The sequence below is a fragment of the Drosophila albomicans genome, chromosome 3 (genome assembly GCF_009650485.2).
Source record: "Drosophila albomicans strain 15112-1751.03 chromosome 3, ASM965048v2, whole genome shotgun sequence".
Lineage (NCBI taxonomy): Eukaryota > Metazoa > Arthropoda > Insecta > Diptera > Drosophilidae > Drosophila > Drosophila albomicans.
Genome location: NC_047629.2, coordinates 36320171 through 36344271, shown reverse-complemented (window position 1 = coordinate 36344271; position 24101 = coordinate 36320171). Strand labels below are relative to the sequence as shown.

The window sequence follows — 24101 nt, the reverse complement described above, 5'->3', positions numbered from 1 at the left end:
AAAATACTCTACTAAAAACCGTTAAAAGTTATTAAACAGTTGCTTAGCCTGCATACGAGATGAAAGGTGTTTAATAGCAGGCACGATAAAGTTCAATCAATTAATGTCGTACTTGGAATTCTTCAATTGCGTGATTTTAAAGAATTTTTTGAAATGCTGATTTATAAATCAAAGACATGCATTGAAAAATAGACTAAAAATAAATGCGAACAACATTATTTCGATTTGCTCTTCCGCTAAATTTATCGAACTTTTGTCAACCCCTCGTATACGTAATTTATAAAATTTGCTAGCTAGCTTACCTGTGGATTAGATCCCTCGGCTTCCGCTGCTTGAAGAGCACGCAACAGCTTTAGTTTACTTCTCAGCTATCAGCAGCAGAATCTTATTCATCAGTTCGTTGGCCGCCGTCTCATGCAGAGTATTCAGTCGTGCGGCCAAAAAGTCGCCGAACTTAATGTAGAGCATCTCCCTTGGACTCGGCTGATGTCGTGGCGTGCCAATGACGCCCGCTGCTGTGAAGCTGCTGCTGCCAGGCGAGAGGCGACCCCCGGCACCCATCATGTCCACATCGACAATGGGCGGACAGGGAGCAGCACGATCATCATCATCTAGATCATCATCATCCTCGTACTCGAGATCATCGTCCTCATCATCGATGCAATCGCCAGCATCCACATCGATCAGTTCGTTGTTGGTGTTGATAATCAAATGCGGCGGCGGTGTGGCATACAACGGCGTTGTGCCACCGACTTTTGCCACCTGCAGACGCGCTTTGAGTTGCTGCTTCGTTTGTGGTCGTATTGTTGCCAACTTTTGCTGTGATTTGCGTCCCGATTCGTCCTGCGATTCGGGCTCGTCCTTGATATAAATGGAGGGAGAACTGCTGCAAGATCTCGAGCTGCTGCAAAGTTGCACGTGGCCAGGCGGCGTTGTTGCTGCAGCTGTTATCATTGGCGTCGCTGTCGTTGGTGGCGCCACAGTTGTGGCAACTACTGCTGCTGCTGCTGCTGTTGTTGGTGGCGTCGTCCTTTGCAACACACTCAACGATGTCAGCGTCACATCTGGTTGCAGTTGCAACGCCTGCAGATGCTGCGCCTGTTGCTGCAACGCCACCGGCAACTGGCTGATGTTTGGCAGAATTGGCGCAGCTTGAATGTTGGCCACAATACTCGTCGCTTTCTTGGCCTGATTGTTGGGATTATTCGGATCGCTGGGCGCAAAATATTGATACTCATCGTGTCCCACGCTATTGTTGTTGTTGCTGTTGTTCGAGTTGTTATTGTTTGTATTGTTGTTGTTGCCACTGTTGTTGTTGTTGTTGTGGTTACCTGAGGAACCTTCGACAGAGCTGTGCTTGATGCGCTCACGAGATCTGTAAAGAATAATGCAGTTTTTATTAATTCACTAGTTGACCCGGCGAACTTTGTTCCGTCCTTATGACAATAAACAAGCAGATTGTGTTTTTATACCCGCTACCCATAGGGTAGAAGGGTATTATAACTTTGTGCCCGCAGGAAATGTATGTAACAGGTAGAAAGAGGCATCTCCGACCCTATAAAGTATATATATTCTTGATCAGCGTCAACAGCCGAGACGATCTAGCCATGTCCGTCTGTCCGTCTGTGTGTCTGTCCGTCCGTCCGTATGAACACCTAGATCTCAGAGACTATAAGAGATAGAGCTATAATTTTTTTTTCGACAGCATTTGTTATGTTTGCACGCAGATCAAGTTTGTTTCAAATTTTTGCCACGCCCACTTCCGCCCCCGTAAATCAAATAAATCGAATAACAAGCGTAATTGTAAAGCTAGAATTGCGAATTTTGGTATATACAATAATAACTATAGTATTTATGATTCCTGAAAATTTGGTTGCGATCAGATAATAATTGTCGAAGTTATTAAAGAAATACTTTTGTATGGGCAAAAACGCCTACTTACTAGGGGTCTTAGTTGCTTTGGCTGACAATCTGGTATATTGTGCCGTCTATGGTATATTTTGAATGCGGTACTATATCAATATACCAAATATACCATTTGGTATATTCTTAGTATTTTTTAGTATATTTGTAGTATATTCGGTATATTTTGAGAATAATACCGCAAAATATATTGCTTTTAATCAAATTGGGTAGCGGGTATCTCACAGTCGAGTACACTCGACTGTAACTTTCTTACTTGTTTTTTATTATTTCACTCATTATTATTTCTGTATTTTAGTACATATGTAGGTCTTCACCTAAGTAGAATATTTCGAATTCTTCTTGCTCGCGGCAGTGCTGTAGATAAATGTATAAATTCATAATATCGTACATAAATGTATGATACGTTACGCTCACAGCCTACTTACTGTTATTCATTACTGACAAGCTTATATATTTAGATTATTAAGTAAAAGATTCCGAAATATGTTTATTCGTTTCACTTTGACATATATGAGAAATGCCTTATGATTTTAGGTTATGATAATGTGAAATCTTTTCCATTGATGCTTTTTTACAAAGATTGAAAGCTTTAATGAGCTTTCAAAGTAATACTCCATTTGCTAGCCAAATCATAAGCTCCTTCAATGATGGAGATTTTGTATTAGCATTTTCTTATTATTTATATTATGATAGTTTTAAATTTGTTTACTTTTGCTTTGCTCTTAAATAGATTTCAAATCTACCTCTTTCAGTAGTATTTATTATGTCTTATAATTTTTAAGGAAGTTTCATAAGCAGTTTAAGTTTTTAATATTTAGTTTATTTGTTTTAAATTATCTCGACAGCTTAGCTAATGAAAACAAATTTATTAAGCCGATTGTTAAATAAAATTGTTTGTGTATAAAGCTTTTATAAGTTTGCTCTCAACTCTTAAACTTTGTAAGTTACGCTTTTGCCAGCTTACACATTTTAAGAACATCTTTTAGTAGCTTTTGTGTGCTTTTAAGGCTTTGAAAAACGACAAAGCTCTTGAATAATCAAGATAGTTAAATAAAAATAGCTCATTATTATTTGATAAAAGCAGTTATTTGACGGCAAACACAATGAACTACCTTAAATAATCAGAAATCCTTCAAATAATATTAATGTAATTAAATTTAATGAATGAAAGCTGTGTATTCTATTAATTTAACATACATTTTAGATTGTCAATAATATGTTACACTAAAAGCTTTAATTTCTACTCACTTGCGCTCCCTGATGACCTCCTTGAGGAATGCCATGGCATCGTAGTATTCCCACTTGGACTTGAAGCGCGATGTGCCCAGCATCTTCTCGTGGTTGAGTTCGCGGCGAAAGATCTCGCGAAGTGAGGTGAAGGTGCGTTGCACCCGCTCCCCGTTGACGTTGAACATGCGACCGAGTTCGTTCCATTTGAGAGCTTTTTTCTTATCGGAGCGTTTGTAGTGGGGCAGTCGACAGTCCCAAAGAATGGGATTAAGGCGCACTAGCTCGATGAGTCGGCGCTTTTCGATGTTGTGACGTGAGAAAGCCATGGCCAAAATGTCAATTGCAACTCTCCCTCGTTCTCTCTTTTAACGCACGCTCTCTTAACACGCTCTTTGCTGTGTTTGTTATTGTTGGGCCCTCTTTTGCTACCACTACCAAAGCCCACACTGCGCATGTGTGAGTGTGATGGTGTGCGTTTGTGTGCGTGTGTGTGTGTTGTCCCGTTTCGGATGCTGAGCGAGAAGTGAAGTGAGAAAATCGTTAATATTATTTGTTGCCCCGTTTCAATGGTCAACAAGCCGAAAAGTATGCAACATTTCAAGTATTTCTTAAGTTGGGGAGTGAGGCATTTTAGTCTTTTGTTTCTGGCCGCAAGTTCAACGAACTGAATATGCTGCGCCTATGCTTGGGTAGGGGCAACAGTTAGGGGTAAGAAAATTGGCAACGAATGGAGTGGGTAACAAAGTATTGAGGAGGTCAATGAAAATATGAATAAATATAAAATATTTCAAGATTAAATAAAAATAAATATTAAAAGATATAAGTAAAAAACTACGATAAACAAAATATATATACATATTTTATACAATTAATTCATTATTTATTATTTGTTAGTAGCTTAATATAATATTTAAGTCCAGGGTATAAAGTGCAATTTGATCAAATGAATTCATTGTATCTCAGATATCATTAAATTAGGAAATTGCAAATATTTTTCATGACCATTTCTTCTAGTATCAATTATTTATTTATCTGACTTTAAGAAAATGATAGATAAGCAGATAGTAAAAACTTTAAACATAAAAAAAATGTTTGATATATTTTTTTGTTATCAAAATATTCTAAAGTCTTGTTTTGTTATCAAAACTTGTTCAATTTTAAAAAAGTTAAAAGAAAATGCTACTCTAAACAAATTTAATAGGTTTCTCGCATTGAAGATCTCAAATTATTTCCATCTCTTTCATTTTGCAAAATAAAAAACATTTCCCCTTGCGCAAAAGGTGTATTCCATTTATATATATTGTTTTATGATCCCACCCACTCATTGGGCCATTATTTAATTCAGGTGAAAAGCCAAAGAAGCGAAAACAATATCACATTCGCTTCGCACAAACTGAAATGATTGTATATGATTGTATATAAGAAAGTACTTCGCACACTTATAGTTAGCCAAACAAATCGTATAAAATAAACAATTTCACCGCCTTGGCTACTGAGTATTCTGAGAACACAAGCATTGTGGTCAAGTATAAGCAATGAAAAAAGTGCAAATATATAAGAATATGTATATATATTTATATATAGGTATATTTTTATACTTTTTACGAATCGCAACAGCAACTTTCAAGCTTTTGTTATTAAGAGTAGTGGAAAAGGTTGAAATAAGCAACAACAACTAAATTTTGTTAATGTGTGTAGATATATATTTAGCAATTCTGTTGGTATAGGGGCAAGTATTTCTTAGAATTCCAGAATTTAAAGTCAGAATGACGCGCACAAAGAAATTGAGAAAGTGGAGAAATGATTAGTAACTATTTGACCTGATTCTTAACCGACTTTTGTCGAAAAAAGTAAATTTTTAAATAACTATGACTTATTATATATAGTTGGAAATTCCAAAAGTTATTGAAAATAAGGGTATTCTGGATTTGACTAAAGAGTTTTTCGAGAAATTTTAACAATATATTTCCTATAGCATTTATCATCTTAACGTTTATAGAATGCTTTGTATGCGCTTATCGCAAAGAATGCGAATTAAAGTTCCTCAATAAGCAGCCAGATTGCATTGAAAGCGTAATATATGCAAATTCTCAGACACTTTAAAAGCGCAAAGAAACTGATAGTGACATAAGATATACATATATAATATATAATTATTTTAACAATTTCTAGTTCAAATTGAATTAAACATTAAACTAAAATATTAATAAAAATAACACTTTATGATAGCAAAAATTATTATAACATCTCTAAATAATTAGTAATTTATAGATTAATATTTTAAATTTTAAATAATAAAAAGAGATAATAAAAAATTTACTAATTTTAAGGTATTAATAAAATCATTTTTGATACAATAAGTAAAAATAAATTATATAAATTAATTCATCTAAAAAAGAATTTTTATTCTTTTTAATCTTATTTCGTAAGTAATAATTAAAAATATATAGCTTAATTTAACTAAGTAACTAACTAATTAAATCGATAAATTCAATATTTTATCACAGTGTTTGTCATTTAACAATCAGTCAATGTGAAAGCATCAAATACTTCATCATGCTGTTCACACTTACCAATCCTTCGTAAAGCTTCCTTTTTGTTAGCTACGCTCTCGCTCTCTCTCTCTCTCTCTCTCTCACTCTCTTTGTCGTCTTCGTTGTGTGCTTACGTAACGGAAATGTCGCTGCAGAAGCTTTCAATTTGTGTTACGTTTTTTCTTTTGTTTTGTTTTTGCTTTTTGCCAATTTCTTGTTAAATCGTTTTCAATTGTGTGCTTGCTGCACTGCACAAAACTACACACACTTGCACTCACTCACACATACATATAGGCACGCTAAAAATACGCACAACAACGAAAAATCGCTGATACCAAAAAACCAAAAGAATCCGCAAAAAGAATTATTAAAAAAACACAAAACACTTGCACTTGTTTTAATTTCAATTTGAATTTCCTCGAAAACAATGTGCTGCGATTTTCTTAAATATTTATTTATATACAGGTTTGAGGTTTCGCAGCCAACTGAAATATTTTATTAAATATTTTTTTGTTATTATTTGCTGCTGCTTTGCTTTATTAACAATATGAGCAGCAACGTTGGAGAATTTATTTCAATTGATTTCAATTAACAACACACACAAAACGTACTACAAGTAGTCGTTGTTATTGTTATTTACTCGTCTGATGCTGATGCTGATGTTGCTGCCACTTGTCGCCGTTGTCAGTGTTAGTAATTGTTGCTGTTGTTGTGCGTTGTATGAAGGCTATGCAACAACTATTTGCCACCACAAAAATCTGTAAACGATGTGAGCGCGAAATGTACCACAAAATTCACCAACACAACTGCACTTTCTCTACACGTATGTGCGTACACACTCGCACACATATGCTCACACATGTACACAATAAGCGGGCGGACGCAATGAGAGTAGCAATAACAACAACAACAGCAGCAACTACAACTACACACACACACACTCGCATACTCAACTGCAAGCTCAATTGATATTTTTGTTATTGTATATTACTCGTATTTAATTCAAATGTTTATTGCTTTTGTTACGCGTGAATTTAGAATTTAGCGGCACACAATCGAAATGGCATTTTGTTGCCACTTCTTGGCAGCATCTGTGTTGCTGCTCGTCGCTGCTATCGCTGTTTTCTCACAACTTGCTGCCCCACAAAAACCAATTGTAAACGAACTTAAATTTTCTTGCAAATTGGCGGCGCAGCAGCCACTGATGATGAGCGCACGTAAGCCACATTCAGAGAGCGCGCCGCTCTGCCAGCTGCCTTCTGCCTGCTGTCGGCGCTGCGCTGCGCTCTGCCAATGTTTTTGTTTGTGTGTGCCAAAGAGAGTGAGCACTCACTCTGACCGACCCACGCGTTGTTTTGGGGCTGCGTTCGCTTGGCTCTCTTAGTTGTTATTAAAACGCAGTTGTTGTTGCCGAGATAGAGAGAGGATGCTTAATGTGCGCTGTGTGCTTTCTGCTTTCTATTTTCTGCTGATGTAAACAATTGGGGGAAGTATTTGCGCTGTTGCCAATAAATCTATGCACTCTGCGCCTTGTTGTCAAGTGAAGAGAAGAAAGAGCTCGCATTTTTATCAGGAGCGGCTGTGATATTCTTTCTACACAACGGGCGCTCTTAATTGACATATTAGGTGAGGTTAGGTTAGGTTAGTATTTAAAAAAAATTTGGATTATTCAAATTAAATAATAAGTAAATTATGCAATTTACTCTAAATAAATCTGATCCAGTAATGTATATAATAATTTAAAAAATACCTTCTAATATTTTTAATAATTTTAAAACCAACAACATAACATAATTTCACGCATTCATAGAGACCTGTATATAAAAACAATTATACTAAAGTATTTACCTTAAAAATATATTAAAACCTAATCTCTAACCAAAAAAAAAAAAAAATAATTTATTATACGTTCATTTTATTAACAAGTTAACTTCGAGCATATTTTACAAAATAATTGAGAGAACTGATTACTATAATATAAAAATTCAGACAAATTAATAAGCTTAGTGTTAAGAACTCCCAAGTAATTGAGTAGCATAGAAAATGATTAGTAATCTCATCAAGCAAATACAAACTGATCATAATATAAATAAATAATTCGTCTTAATACGCTAGCCATAAATAAATCCGCATATCGGCGAGCAATACAATAGCGCCCCCGCCCCTTCAATTGGCTGAATTGTCTTATCAACTATTGCTGGGCAAAAGCAAATAAACACGAAACCAAAAACCAAATCTAAAGGCGCAGCGCAGCCACAGAACATAAACAGCAACAACAACAATGGCAAACAAACAAATGCGAGTACTCGCTATGTAAACAAAAGAAAATCGATAATGCCCAAGATTGGCAATAGCAGCAAAAGACGCAGCAGCCGTAAAACAAAAACAAAGCAACAAGCAACCACAGCAAGTAAACTTTTAAGAGAGAGCGGCAACCAAAGAGAGCATCGTTAGTTGTTGATTGGTGAGCGAGGGTTGCGTTTGCCCTTGAAGCTGGACCACAAAACTACTAGCGTTGTTAGCAGGCATTGGAGAGACTGAGATTGGCAGAGATGTCGTCGTACCGTTAACAATGGCATGTCAGCAGAAGCAGAAGTATGTAGCAGCAGCGCAGCAGCCACACACATCTAGCATGTGAGAGCTCAAATATGCGCTCTCTTCGATGTGGTTGTTGTTGTTATTTGTGCTGTTGCTGTTGCTGACATTTAACAATGCGAACAAATACAAACAAAGCCAAATACATGCACACACGCCCACATACACACAGATGGGCAATCACATGCATACAAAGACAAATATTCAATTTGCCGCTTGCTACTGCCTGCAATCAACTTTATTACTCGCTGCCTCCGCCGCTGCCGCAGTTGTTATTTACTTTTTCGCTTGTGTGTCCGTCAGTTGCCATTGCCGTCGTCGTCAACATCTCGACGTCGCGTTTGGTCATCTGAAAAATAAGCAGCGTCGCCGTCGCCGTCACCATCGACGACGACGACGACGTCGGCATTCGTATTTATCAATCGTTGCTCTGTGGGCCATTGCAAGCATATGCCCATCATTTTATTCCATTGCCTCCCATTCGCATTGTTAGACTTATCAACATGCATATGCATATGTATATGTATCTTACTGTGGACGTGTGCTAGTGTGTGTGTGTGTGTAAGTGTGCTTGCTGATGCTGATGAAGCGGCCAGTGCTCGACACACGGTCCAATATTTTGAATGAGATTAATTAACAACAATGCAAACGTTACATGCGTGTACAAGTATTTACATTTGAGTATCTTCAATTTGTTGCTACTTTTCAGATACGTTCATTCGCCTTGTCTATCTATCATCTTGGGAACCACTTCTGAACTAGTTTACAACGGATTTACGACAGTTTGTTGATCTACGTTGAAAGCTTATCAAATCGCAAGATTTAAACACATTATTGAAATCGCTTTAAATTAAGTCTTTTTGTTGGCAAAACTTTTGATCTGCTAACAAAATTTGTAATAAATAATAATTTGAAATAGGTTTTTTGTAAACATATTTTCACTTAAAAATCTATTATATTTTGTTCCTTACATTGTACTTTTTATTTCGATTTAATAAATCTGATCAATTTATCACATAATCTTATCTTTTAATGTTAAATAAAGTTGACTAGTATAATAATTTAACTACATACTTAACTTTTTCAAAGAAAATGTTATACAATCAACTAAATTCATTATAATCAGTGTCAATCTTACTAAAAAGTCACAAAGAATATATAATAACATATCTTAAGTAGATTTTGTTACAGTGCCTGAAAATATTTAAGTGACATTCTTTGCATTTTTTCACATAAAATTTATACGTATAACAAACGGGTTAATTTAATTTAATTTAATTTAACATTTAATTAAAACTACATATATTTCATTATATTCTAAATTTTCAAGTTTACTTTATGTTTATTTTTTTTAGCTCTGTTCCGAACACAATTTTATAGTTTGTTATGAAGACTTAAATATTAAGAATATTTTTTCTGAACTGACAGTTTATTTTTTAATTTTATTTATTTAAATATTGTAATGAGACTTTAGAAAATTTATATTTAAAACATATATTATTTATTTATTATTATATTTATAATTTTTTTAAATATCTTAATTAAAAATACAAAATATTAAAAATTTTATTTATAATGAATTAAATGTTATTTAAAAATATATTAATTTAAAATAAAATAATTTTAAATTTTAAATTAAAAATTCTTACAATGTGTTTTTATGCTAAACACATAATATAGGTTGTTGAGCACAACAATTCTTAACAATTCATACAATTTTTATTTATAAAATAAAAACTATTTTGATTTAAACAGTAATCGTTTTTTAAAGCCTATTCTGACCATTCCTTTCAATGATGCAGAACTGTCAGTTGGCTTTGGTAAGTTATTTAGAAGATGCTGAGTTTCGATCAGCAAAAAGATTGATAATTCATTTTTTTGCCTTTGAAGTGAGCAATTTGAAAAGCTCGTTTCAGATTTTTTTTGGGAATTCACTTGCCATTTATTTGAATCGGTTTCGGCCTGACCCAGAGTGGCCTCAACATCTGCAGCCGGCTATGTTTGCCTGGCCTGGACTGGCCTAGTCCAATTAGCAGCGATTGGCTACGACGAGAACGAGCAAGAACAACATCATCATCAAGGCAAAAATAGTCAAAGTTAAACACAAAAAACTTTTGCAGAGGGAGAAACGAAAGTTTTTGAGCAGAAAACTTGTGAATTATTTAAAATTATGCTTGTGCAATAGGCAACTGCTTTTTTTTTTCTCTCTCCCATTTTTTGGGGTCTATTTTTTTTCAGTTGTTGCAAACTGAAATAGAGTGGAATGGAGTAGTGAGTAACGAGTACCGTGTACCGAATACTGAGTACCAAGTACTTGGCGAAATTTTCAATTATGTGTCTGCCATTTGCTGGCAAATTGAGGTGAAGCATTTAAAGGCAAATCGTCTTGAGGCTTGCTTGACTCATAAACAGACTCTCGCTTCTTACTCTCTCACTCACTCAAAATGTTGTTATCTTTCTGTCAGAGATATTTCAATCCCCTCCCCTCCCTCTTCTATCACACACTGGCAGCTGGTCGCCGTCGCTCTCCATTAAAAATCCATTTAAATATTATCTTGTACGATTTTTTCAGCCATGTGTCGCCTCCCGGCTTCCGTTTGACATTTAGCCAAATGACGAAAGCGACTTTAGACATTCCACAGATATACGGAGTACTTTATCAACTGCGATATCATTTGCCATTTAATAAGCTGCAAATTCATAATTATTTAGTGTCTTCACACTCAATTCCCAATTCGAGTCGCAAAGAGCATGTCATAATTGACTTTGATTTTATGGAATCTCAAATATTTTTGCTCAATTGTAATGCATTTGCCGCAAACGCAATTAGCAAAATCCTCAATGAAATTAGCTACAAATTGTTTCTATCAAATTCACAGACAATTCAGCCTCAATAATTTATGTTAACTCGTTCTCTCTCTCTCTTACTTATCTCCACATCTGTTGTCTCTTGCTTTCTTTCTGTCAGTCAAGTGATGCGTATAAATTTCTTAGTCGCATGCTGAGACGTAAATGATATTTGCATAAAGTGTGTGTGGTATTTTGATTTTAATTGGCAGGAGTTACGCCCACTTACCTTATCTATGCATCTAACACTTAAGATTACGCTCTTCGAGAGAGATTTGTCAATTAATTGTGGTGTTTTCAAAAATTAAATCAAATACCACACATAAATTATTCAATTAGCAAAACCACAAATTCAATAAGAAAAATATTGATAACATTCTTCGCATTATCTTCGTCTGAATTGAATACTAAAATAAAGGAAAAAATCAAATAAATGCCAGTTTAATAGCAAGTTGAACTGGATACATATGATATATTATATATTATAATTTTATTTATTTATTTAAATAATTCCAATTACACTCCAATAATTTTATTACAAAATATTAGTTAGAATAACAATATTTATATGAATTATTATTCTAATTTAAATTATAATAATAATATTAATAATAATTAAATTGTATCTATTAAAAAAAAAAACAAAATAGGAATTGTCAAAGCCCAAGCCATTTAAAAGTTTTTAATGATGAAAGAAATTGTATCTAAAAAAAAAATTAAAATTAAAAAAACATAAATATTAATAAATATTATTTAAAGATTTTTACATCCCAAAATAAGTAAAATATATAAAAAAAAAATCAAATAACATGTTAAGCAACTGATTGAAATTATGAATTTCCGAAGTTGTTAAAAGCTTTTTGTTGTACAGCTTTTGAAGAGACGTGAAATTATTACTCAAAGCTTATCAGCAGATTTGGAAATTAAAACTATAAATCATTTTTGCTAAACACATAAGTAGCTAATATTTTAGCTATCCTTTAAAAACCTAAATCAACCACAAATAACTTGTTGGAAAATGTCTCCAAAAGCTGTCTAAGTTTAAGTAGCACAATTTCAGCTAATTCTAAAAAAAATCACTTCTTTAAGCAGCTTTATGAGCACCAATTTCAATTGCGAGTTTCGCGAAGCTTTTACAAAATTAAAATTCGCGGAGCTCTTAAGATTTTTGGTTGGGTTCGGCAACCTTTTGCAGTCCGCAGCATCACAAAGTCAAGCGCTCAATTACGTAACTTTATGTTTTGGTTCACAGAATGTTTGATTTACCTTTGCAAGCCCAGAGAGAGAAAGAGCTAGAGAGAGAGAGAGAGAGAGAAAGAACGAAAACGATGAAGCAGCTACAATATTGTAATTTGCCATATTTCTTCGTATTTTTTTTCCGTGCCGGATAAAAAGGCAAAAAGCAACGAAAGAAAACAAAGAAGTCCGAAACGCTGGGCAAATAAATGCAAAATAATATTACGAAAAGTTGACCGAAAAATAGCGGAACGATGAAGGAGAAGCAGAAGAGGAAAAGTGAGGGGAGAAAAGAGGAGAACTTGAGGGTCGAAGTCGTTGCACTTGCCGGCGCGCTCAGCTGGTGCGCCTAAAAGCACACACTTCATTTCTAAATAGAATTTTGCAATTTGCCGAAAGTTCTTTTCGCCATTCGCCCCTCTTCTCCTCCTCCTTACCCTCATTTTTTTCCCACTGGCCATTACAACAACAATATATACTACTTCTCCATTGATTTCAATTCCGTTTTTTTTTCTTATGTTTTTTCTGATTTCTTTTTTTTTTTTTTTTTTTTTTGGGGTACCCATTTCCCTCATTGGCTTTTTTTGTGTGCAGTTTTTCTCCATTTGCTTCGTTCGGTCGCTCTGTATTTTAATGTGCAATTTAGCAAAAATTTCATTTTGATTTGATTTTTGAGTGCCACAAAATGACAGAGTGCTACTCGTAAAGATAATGATGATGATGTTGATGAGCTTAACATAAAAAAAACGAAGTTGCTGCTTATCAAGCAGCTGGCAGGCAATACAACTTGACCAATAATCGAATTTATTTCAATACTTTTGACCATGGACTTTAAAAACAAGTGCATAAACGATTAAGTTGTTTGCTTTTTAATGCACAGCGAAATTTATTCAAAATTTAATACTGAGTTATTCTGCCTTATTCCCATTTGTTAGGTGTTTGCTATATAGGAAAAGAAGTCTCAAAAGTATTCGTCCAGCTGAGTTTCCATTGACAAACATTATATAATTTTACGAACAAATAAAAATGAATTATAAATCAGTCTATTAAGTAATTTGGCACTAAAGAGTAGTAATAAAGAGTAGATGTAAATGCCATATTGGTGTAAGAAACTAATTTAAAAAAAATCGTAAAAAGTTGTCTTTCCTAAAGTTTTCTTTTTAACATGACTAAAACTAAATATACAAGATTTTAAATTGAATCTATGCTAACAGATGGAAAAACCTTAGGTGCCATATAAAAATAAAAATAAATCACGTTTAAATCTTCTACTTTAAATAACGAAATTTACTTTATTGTAAATTGTTAAGAGCTTTAAAATTTTTCTATTTCATTATAAATATTGATGTAATTTGATTTTAACAAAGTTTTATTTATGTATTAAAAGTACATTACTTACTTGCATTCAGTTGCATTTATCGCTGAGCACATAACTTAGGAGAGACTCTAACTTCAAAAAGGATTGTATCGAACTATCGATACTTATTGACAATGTGCCCAGATGAACACTAGTAGGGTTGCCAGATGTATATCTAATTATTAAATTTACTTCCATCTGATAAGTCCTAAATTATATTCTCAATTTATTATTAACATTTTAGCACACTTTCTTCAAGTAAAGAAATGATTTTCAAGTAACTCCAAGTTAAGTACTGATATATTTTCAGACTGAATTTCAACCATTTTTTTACCCTTTACTTTACTTACTTTACTTTGTTTGCATCCCTAAAATATAAAATATTTTAGATTTATTCCAAGATGCTCTGAAATCTTTTCCCATTGAATAACAAAGATTTATGTAAATTTTCTGCGAATAAACTTTATTATTCTTTATGCTTCGGAGGGGACAGTTGAAATACTAATTTAAAAACGTTGTAAAAAAGAGAGTTGTACAAGGGATTGTGTCGAGCATCAGACGCGAGCGGGGGAGGAGAAATGAAATTCACTCGATGCTGCGCCTGATTAACTCTATGTACTATCAGGATCAATTTGGTTCAATGTGCCTAAGTTCGGGTTGTCAGCTAGCTTAGTGAGCTTAATGGCGGTAACGGTAACGGATGCGACGCACGGTCTTGTAGCGGTATCCATCCTTGCCAACCTCGGTGCCCTCCTCGGCAGCCTTGACCTCAGCAACAGCAGGTTCCTCAGCTGGGGGCAAGTACTCGCCGTTGGTGGCCTCAGCGGCAGCGGCTTCCTCAGCCTCGGCTTCACGACGGTGACGACGCAGCTTGAGCTTGCGGACGGTCTTGTAGCGATAACCATCGGCACCAAGAACGGTCTTCAGCTCGGGGGCAAGCTCAACCTCAACGGGGGGCAGATACTCGGCGCTGGGCTCAGCGATCTCGGAGACATCACGACGGTGGCGACGCAACTTCAGCTTGCGCACAGTCTTGTAACGGTAGCCATCATCAGCGACCTTGGTGTCTCCGATCTCAGCGGCATCAACAGGGGGCAGATACTCCTGGTTGGGTGGCAGATACTCCTGGCTGGGCACCTCGCGGCGATGACGCAGCTTCAACCGACGCACCGTCTTGTAGCGGTAGCCATCCTCGGACAGAGGGGCAGCCTCATCGCCAACGGGGGGCAGATACTCCACCGAGGGATCGGCGACTGCGGGATCAGCGGACTGGGAGGCAGCAAAGGCCACCAGGCAGAGGGTGAGGGCGCCAATGAAGAGTTTCTGTGGAGGGAAAGAAGAAGAGAAATTTTTGATAATAATGTGGAGATAATGTGTTGGTTACTTTTATGAGATTTTAAGATTAATAGCATTACTTTTGCTAAACTATTTTGGAGATAAGGCGTAGTTTAGTTTCATGAAAGATTTAAATTTATAATATCACTTTAAAAGTGTTTGAAATTGTACTATAAAATGATCTGGAAAATATCTTCAATATCTTTCAATATTGTAGCGGAAATTTATGAGTCTTTTGATTGATGTGCGAAGTAGTATCAGTTTAATAAAGTTATAATCAATCAATTGATTGTTTCTTTTGAAGAATTATTGAAAATCTATAAAACTTTCAACTGATGTGTTACTCATTCTATATATTTATTTATAGCTTAGATTTTCTTAAGCTGCACTCGCACAAATCTATGATGTATTTATTTTATTTTGAATTTATTTATTATTTGTATTACACCAATTTAAATGTACTTTTAAGTTAAGCAACTCTTTGATGAGAACTTTATTTTACTTTTATTCAACTTGTATATTTTAAGATTTTTTGTAACTGGAAACTGTAGAATTGAAGTATGTATTTTGTAGTTTGTTAGCTGTGCTTGAACAGCAACTCTTTGAGCAGCGCAGGACACTCACCATGCTGTAGCTTTAGTCCTTCGAAGAATCGAACTATGCGAACTGACTGAAGATGTTACTGTGTCGTAGGTATTGAACCCAATGATGTCTTGGTCTAAATCGCTTAGCGTATTTATAGCGAAACATTATGGGGATCATCCCACAGCTGTTTTCTTGCCGGTGGTCTAAACACACACACACACGCACACTCATACTATATCAAATCTGGTTTGGAGCCGAAGTAACAAAACGAATGGAAATCAAATCAAAGCGAACTGAGATGAGATCGAGCCGAGCGTTGAGAAGTGAAGTGCGCATCAAAGCGAGCTTGGGCTTCAGCCTCAGCGTTAGCGTCAGCTTCAGCTCTATTAACCACTTGATGATGGCTATAACGAACCTACCAATCGACGTTTTTGGCCGCACGATGTCCGCCTTCAGCTCTCAGCACTTAACTCTCAGCTGGCCACGCACTTGACTACAATTATGATTATGATTATTATTATTATTTTTGGATCAGGTTTTTGCATCTCAAGTGGCTTCAGATACATTAGATTTTTTTTGTATCTTAGAGGTGAAGGTGCGATGTTATGTTTCAGTTACAGTTCGCTTTTGATTTGCTACCGTATTTGGTTAATTCTTACAAGACAATGGATCATAAAAGTTTTAAGTATATTACCATAATATCTGCAACTTCTCCTAAGTTGAGTTCAATTTTCTACGCATTTTGTTAGCCACTTAGTTCAAGCACCTCGATAGAACACTCGAAACGTTCTCTGGCCTTGAATATTGCCACATTTCAGCAACACATCAATAGCCAAAAAAAAAAACAATTGGTTTTGTTTCCTGCTTTGTTCGAGTCACTTCAGTTTTTTATTAACGAGCATATCATTTTGTTGCCCATTGTTATGTAATGCTTTATTATTACTTTTAATGCGCTCACTTGTAATTGAAATACGTCTTAAGCAAATGTTTTACATAACCCCAATGGAATTCTTGAAGATCCGCAATTGCTTCAACACATTCTTTTTGCAAACATTTTTTCTTCTTCAGTTTTTAGTTTTTTGGCAAACTTTTGAGTATCTTTGCACTTGCTATTTTTGGCAAACTTGAGCGCTATATTTATAAAGCAATTATCCACATTTATTTTTGGTCATGAGTGGACAATGCCACAAGCGAAAGACATGGCTTCAAGTGTCCAAGTACATTTAACACAAACAAGAGGTTAACATACATAAGTAAATTACATTTGTTTAAGGGCAACGCAAACGTCATACTTTAGATTCTATAATTAAAGCATTGCTAATTTTAATAAATATTTAACACATTTTAAATGAAGGCTTTTAAAACATAAATGCAACTTAAAATAATTGCAGTATAATCTCAATTAAATTGCACCCACACTTAATTGCACTTCCAAGATAATTGGACCTCAAAAATATATTTAATATTTAAAATAATTTCACATTGTAGTTAATGGCACATTATTAAGCTGTATTTGCCCCGACAGCCAGTACTCTATCTACAACACAATTAAATTTCTTATTAATTTAATAAATAAATGTATATTTTTTATTTTATTTTTCGTTACATTTTCTCAAGTTAATGAACTTTATGGCGGCAATTTTAATTTAACACATTCAATCAATATTTCATACTAAATGAAATATTAATCCAGTAACCAAGCTTTATAGCTTATAAACCAGTATATTATTTAGATATAGTTTTAAATTAAATTGTTAATTTTGTATTTACTTATTATTTTTTATTAATCGTTTGTATTGTTTCAAAAAATGAAATTCTGAGGAGCATGTTATTATATTAAATAAACAATTGTTACAATAAAGCACTTATTTTCGAGAACTAATTAACTGTGAATAAATTTATTGTATAACATAATTATTTGTATACCTCATGTTAAACTAGCATAATAACTATTAGGATTAGTGATTTTTATTTTCGATTCGAATGAAAACTATTTTATATTTTATTCTCTTTTGTTTATGTTACATTTATTTATTTTTAAAATATTTCAACCAACTTTTACCATCCTTTGTTTAATTTACCTTTCTTCACATTCTCTCTAATCTTCTCAAAAACTTATTAAAATAATATAAATATTGTTAATAATAACTAAACTCTTGGCTGTATTCTATTCAAGTAGAAAAGAAACCGTTTTTCTTATAGACTTTCTTTAATTTGTGGCATTTCAATTATTTATCTTCTATAATATATTTCGTTATTTAATATTCAATTCGACTCTGCAACAAAATTTCACACTCCTATCCTCCCTTAGTTTGCCTGTTCCCAAATTTCCCCTGGCTTTCTTCAATCATAAAATACAGCTTCATTGAACTTATCTCTGCCGATTGAAACTACACTCAGCACTTGGTTTAACTGGCCATCATTAATTCATGTGAAGCAGTCATAAAAACACGATCAACACTTGACAAACACAGACAACGGGCAAATACAAATGACAGCCATAATAACAATAATAATAATACCAGCAACAACAACAATAATAATGGCAATAATGTGCAGCTCTTGAAAAATTATGCATTTAACTGAGTCGGAGGCATTTAATTGGCCACGCCCCGTAGGCAGAGCAGAGCAGAGAGCATTAAGTACGCCCCAAATATTTCGATTGTTTGATAAGGCAAAATTGTTTACTCACTGCATAAGGACAAAGGCAGACGGATGATCAAGAGCGGGGGTTGGAGAGAGGGGTAAAGGACACCTTGCCAGGATATGCTGTGCATTAAAATGAAATTAAATGGATGCGATGGCAATTTCAGTTATTTTTGTTGTTGTTGCTGTTGCTGCAACCGTTGTTGATACTGTCATTGTTGTAACAAGCGTTGCTGCTGTTGCATATTTTATAATGCGAATGAAATGCAGCAGAGACCCGAAGAGAGGGGAAGAGGGAAGTGCAATAGACAGAGAAGAGCAGCCACTGAAGTGGGCAGCGCATCGTTTGCAGTTTGTTTGCATTTTTTGGACAATTTAAATCGCATTTCACAACGTGAACGCTTCGAACCCAAAATGCCCACTTACGGGGCGTATGCGTAATGCCAGCAACAACAACAACAGCAGCATCAAATGGAAATAAATAAATGCGATAGCAATAAATCGACTGTAAATACATATAAAATAGACAACAACAAAGCCGAGAGTCGAGTGCAGCACAAGAAACGTAATAAGTATTACAGGCAAAAATGCTATAACACCACATTTATTTACATATCGAGTGTCTGCTGCATAATTCTTTAACATATTGCACACTTTATTGCACAATTAGTACGAGAAAAGAGAAGTTACGGACTTCTGAATCGAATAGTTCAAATAGTTAAGGCACTTTAATTAGTTATTTTTCTTGTAATTACTAATTACATAAAATTAATATTCAAATATTCGAAAATACTTATTTAGAACATATTGTATAAAAAATTGAATATCATAATATTATGTGAATTTATAATTGTAAATGCTTAAACAAACCAGAAGAAAACGAGTTTGGTGATTAAATAAAGTGAAAAATAATGTAAGGTAAATCAAAATGAATACTAAAAAACTTCACAAATTAACACATATAATTATTATTAGAAATATTGGAATATTGACATTAAATGAAGAGTGTTAAAGTCTTATTTTATAAATCTTCTTTAAAGTATGAATGGGTCTATTAATTTGTCGAATTCGATGAAGACATCTTGACCCAAATATATTTTCAGAAAGCAATGTTAGAAGCTTATATTTCTGGTATTCAAATTTCTAGTAGAGCAATAAAATCCGAAGTGTTTATCATAGTCCAAACTCAGCTGCAACTCTCTTTTTTATTTATTTATAATAGTTACATATAATTAAAATAAACCCTATAGTATTTCAAAAGCAATATATGTAGAGGCTTTTAGCTTATTTCTTACTTATGTATATCATCAATATTTACAATTTATTGGAAGAAGATGTTACATCGATTGTGAATGAAAATAAGTTATTACTATTTTCATAAAGATCAATAGAAATACGGAATATTACATGCTTATTACAAACTAAAAACTATAAAGGTAAATCAATTAATTAATTAATAATCATATCAAATACCAAAGGATTACCAGTCAATGCAACTTGGCCGCAGTTGCTATCAGAGTTTCTGTTGCTTTCAGTTCCCTTTGCTTGTCTCTCAGTCTGTCATCCGCTCATCTTCTTAGCCTAGTCTGATGCTACTCAGCGTTATCTGCTCATTTGTAACTCCGCAACTACATTAGTGTGTGTGTGCATATGAGTGAGAGTGCTTGCTTGTTTGTGTGTGTGTTGTTGTTGTCGCTCGCCTTTGACTTGCTACCCATGATAATGTGTCATTATATTAAAAGCTTTGCAAATACGCCACCTACCGGGCAGCAGCTGAACTCCCAGGGCAACTGAGCTGTGGCAGCTCAGCTTGGAAATTTCATTAGCGTTCAGCTTTTGTGGTCCGCTTTGTCCTTGTCGCTGTTGTTGTTGTTGTTGTTGCTCGTTGTTGTTGCTGTTGCTTCTGTTTGCTGGCCATAAAACTAAGACGCCATTGGGAATTTGCTTACGAGCATCACAGCAAACACAGCCTTGTGCCTTGTGCATCGCAGAGTATGAGTAAGAGTGTATTTGTGTAAGAGTGTTTATGTGTGTGTGTGCTTGCGTGTGTGTGTGTTAGCTTCGAGCGCGCCTCAAAGTAGGCAATTAATTTGTTAATTGTCGTGAATATTGTTGGCCAAATTGATGGCATTTGACGTTCCCGACCAGCCCGAAAACTCGTTGAGCGGACTTCAAGCAAATTGAGTTTTCGCGCGCTCAACAAGCGCAATTAATTGCTTAGTCGAGTGCCGTGGCTTATCCTTGTAAAGCTTATCAGCTGCATAAAGATCGCTTGTAAGTCGAATAATGAGTTTATTTTGCATTTAAGGTAAAAAGTTTGCTTTAATTGAAAGCCAATTGATAATTAATTATACCTAGTTTACAGTATTTTAAGTGGAATGTAGTATTTTCTTAGTATTTAATACTGAATTAAAGTGAATTACGGTTTTTTCTTAGTATTTTATAATGAATTGAAACTTACTTACAGTATTTTTAGTGAATTATGGTATTTTCTCAGTATTTAATAATGAATTGAAGCTGATTTGAACAGTATTTAAAGTTAATTCTAATATTTTTTTTGTATAAATGTCATGCGAAAAATATTGATGAATGTTTTATAACAATTAAATATTTTTAAATAAAACATTCTCTTTTGACTTTTAATAAAACATACTGAATATATAATATAGCAACATTAATATGTTTTGCATCGACCATGATGCGTTTGCAAATTTAATATCCTTTTTATTTAAATATTTGTATTTATATTTATATATTTAAATTTAATTTTTTTAACACAATAAAAATTTATTGACAAGCATAAATGTCAAAGATTTTAACGATACTTTTGACACACAAATTGACTGTTTTTATAAAATTAAATATTTAAAAATAGTACATTTTATCTTTAAATAAAAATACATAAGCAAAAATATATACCAAACATTTAATCGATATCTTCTCCATTTTTAAGCATTTAGAATCTAAAATTCTTTTGAAAATTGAAATATTTTTAAGATCCTTTATAACTGGCAAATAAAATATATAGATAAATATAAATGCCAAACTTTCAATCGATATCTTTTATTCACATTTTTATGGTTATCAAATTTAAACTTCTTTTTTCAAATTACCATTCTTAGCTTGACTTTTTCAGAGAAAACAGAGAACACTATGGAAACTGGCATTGTTATTCAGATAATCCCATTGAATTTTGAATTGTTGTTCATTTGCCTGCTATATTTATGTGTTTTAAGTGTTGACTAGCCTGCAATTGTTGTGAATATTTTTTTATTTTGCTTTTGTTACTCGCACACACACACACTCATAAAACGTTTCACGAGAGCATTTGATGGCCTTTTGATCTTTACATTATGGTCATCAAAATACATAACCAGCTAACAATCGCCCCAACTCCTCCAACTATTATTATTATATGTATGTATATCTCCCTTCCACCTGTCTCATGGTCTGTTGGTTTGATTTACACTCAATGCAAATGCGAATTTATGGTAAAGTTGTTGTTATTTTAGTTTAGGTGCAAGCTGTGCAACGGTGCGTATGATGAATTTGGTTAAATGCCTCAATGCGCCACTTTGCCAAAAACTGAAAACTGAAAACTGAAATGCATTTCAACATGTTCAAGTGTGTGTGTGTGTGTGTGCATTTGGTATTTTTGCCAAGTTTTTGAACTTGTTTATTTTGTTGGCCGCCTGCTGTGCGTATAAATAAATATAAATTGCAACATTTTTGCATTTAGTCACACAAAATGCAATTAGAGCGCAAGTGCAACACGTTTGTTGCTTAATTGCAATCTCACATCCAAAATGAGGGTCAAATGCAGCCCCCTTAAAAAAAAAACCCTTTGAATGTAGTTGGTAAAAATATTGCTGCTTTAATCATCAAAGTATTAAAACTATTTCAATTTGAAGCACGTTTCAGACGCTTTGAAATCTATTCATAAATAAATATTGTACTTAATAATAAATAATATATATGCACTATAAATAAATATTATACTTCATGGTTTTTGCTATATTACTTAGATTATTTATTGCTTTAAATTCTTGTTGAATTTAAACGCTCTTCATTCTTTAGCTGTCAATAACTCAAAAATTATAATGACTTAAACAATTCATTCTTTTCCCCCACAAACTATAACACAATTAATTGCTTTGCGAATGAAAACAACATTCAATTATGTTAACATTGAATTGAATTTAATGAGAAAACAATTAGCAAATAAAATTTCAATTTCAATTACAGATTTTCGATATATTGATTAATTGTGTTAAACTATAATTAATAGTGCCAAAAGATGTTTTTATTGACACGAAGACAACATTAATAATCAGCTACGAAATATAAAATATGTACATATAACCAACAGCTTCAGGTCATATTTAAAACATTAAATTAATATTTCTTAAACATTCAGAGAGCGTAAATGACGCAATGGCTTTTAGCTGTTTGTAATTAAAAGCATTTAATAATTTTGATATTGTTTAGATATTTATTTTAAATATCTTTTAATATTATTTGTTTTCACTTAAATTATATTTTGATATTGTTTTGCCAATACGAATTATATTGAAACATATTTTTATATTATTTTTCTATTTATAAAATCTTGATAAACAATAAGCATTGATTTCAAACATATTTTAATATTGTATTACTATTTATATTAATTATATTTTACTATAATTTTATTTGATTTTCAATATATTTTATTATTATTTTGCTAATAATAATTTCAAATATATTTGAATATTGTCTTGCTATTTATATATTTATAAAAGCTTCTTAAAGTATGAACTTATTTTAATAAAATTGAATATTGTTTTGGTGCTTATAATACAAATGTTTTACTAAAACATGATTTCATTTAAAATATATATTTTCTTTTAGTTTGACTGTTTGAATATTATACGAATAGACTTAAGCTATATATTATATTTCTGCTTTTTAAACAATATTATTTCATTCAAAATATATATTTATATTGGTTTACTGTTTATGATAAACATGCTTTCATATAATTTAATTTATATAATATACTATTTTATATTTTTTGTGATGTTTATAATAAAAATCTAACAATTCAATTCGAATTGATTTAAAATACATTTTTCTACAAAAATAAAATATCTTTGCAAATGCACAAAATCTTGTTGCTGCATTTGTGTCCTTGCAGTTCATAAATGTCATGTATACGCCGTGTAACACCTGTCAGCGGCAACATCATCATTATTATCAACAGGCAGCAGCATTCGTCGTCGCCACTGACCCCCAAAAGGCATCCACAGATCTGTATCCACATCCACATTCACGTCCGCATCCGCATTGGAGTCATCAGCAGCATCATCATTAAGTACAACGAACCACATGACACGGTTCAGGAGTCGTTTTTTTTCCGCTCGTTTAGCATATGTTGAAAATGTTCGCATAATGGTCCCTTAATCCCCAAACCGTAATACTTCCTTCTCTCTCTTTCTATCGTTCTATCGTTCTATCTCTCTCTCTCCCTCTCTCTCTGTCTCTCTATGTTTCGTGTTTAACATTGTGACCACTCGACGACAGTTTTTGCCGCTTGGCTGTTGTCAAATAATATTTATATACTATTCGCATAATGCGCGGATTATTTTCTTAATTGATGCTGATCGGCCTATTATACGAGTACGCTCCCTCCTCCCCCCTCTTTTGTCCATTCTCTTGTTCATTCGAACTCTGTTCGGCATTTAAAATTAAATTTTTCAAACTTATTTCGAGTTTTGTGGTTGCAAAATTTATTCGCACTAAAAGTTAATTTGATTTTGTTGACCGCATGT

General features: G+C 33.5%; 2 protein-coding genes across 6 annotated transcripts in view; both read right to left on the bottom strand.

The window, feature by feature from the left end:
- The window catches only part of LOC117569548 (myb-like protein AA), a 31252-nt gene extending 24460 nt beyond the window's left edge, over positions 1 to 6792 (bottom strand). For 2 of the 5 annotated variants that reach the window (XM_052005862.1, XM_052005863.1), the window contains exons 1-3: positions 5730 to 6598; positions 3175 to 3668; positions 303 to 1375 (exon numbers count right to left, since the gene is read on the bottom strand). In XM_052005862.1, the coding sequence (XP_051861822.1) occupies positions 358 to 1375; positions 3175 to 3482 (1326 nt within the window). In that variant the 5' untranslated portion in view covers positions 3483 to 3668; positions 5730 to 6598 and the 3' untranslated portion in view covers positions 303 to 357. Of the gene's footprint in view, positions 1 to 302; positions 1376 to 2179; positions 2266 to 3174; positions 3669 to 5729; positions 6599 to 6681 lie in introns of those variants that run through there. The other 3 variants (XM_052005861.1, XM_052005860.1, XM_052005864.1) reach the window with 3 other exon arrangements.
- Positions 6793 to 14174: 7382 nt separating this feature from the next.
- LOC117569365 (uncharacterized) lies at positions 14175 to 15786 on the bottom strand. Its single transcript, XM_034250496.2, has 2 exons — positions 15685 to 15786; positions 14175 to 15048 (listed from the first exon to the last, which is right to left on the bottom strand). Exons 1-2 carry the CDS (start codon positions 15685 to 15687, stop codon positions 14404 to 14406), a joined length of 648 nt encoding a protein of 215 aa, XP_034106387.1. The 5' UTR covers positions 15688 to 15786; the 3' UTR covers positions 14175 to 14403.
- Positions 15787 to 24101: the final 8315 nt, after the last annotated feature.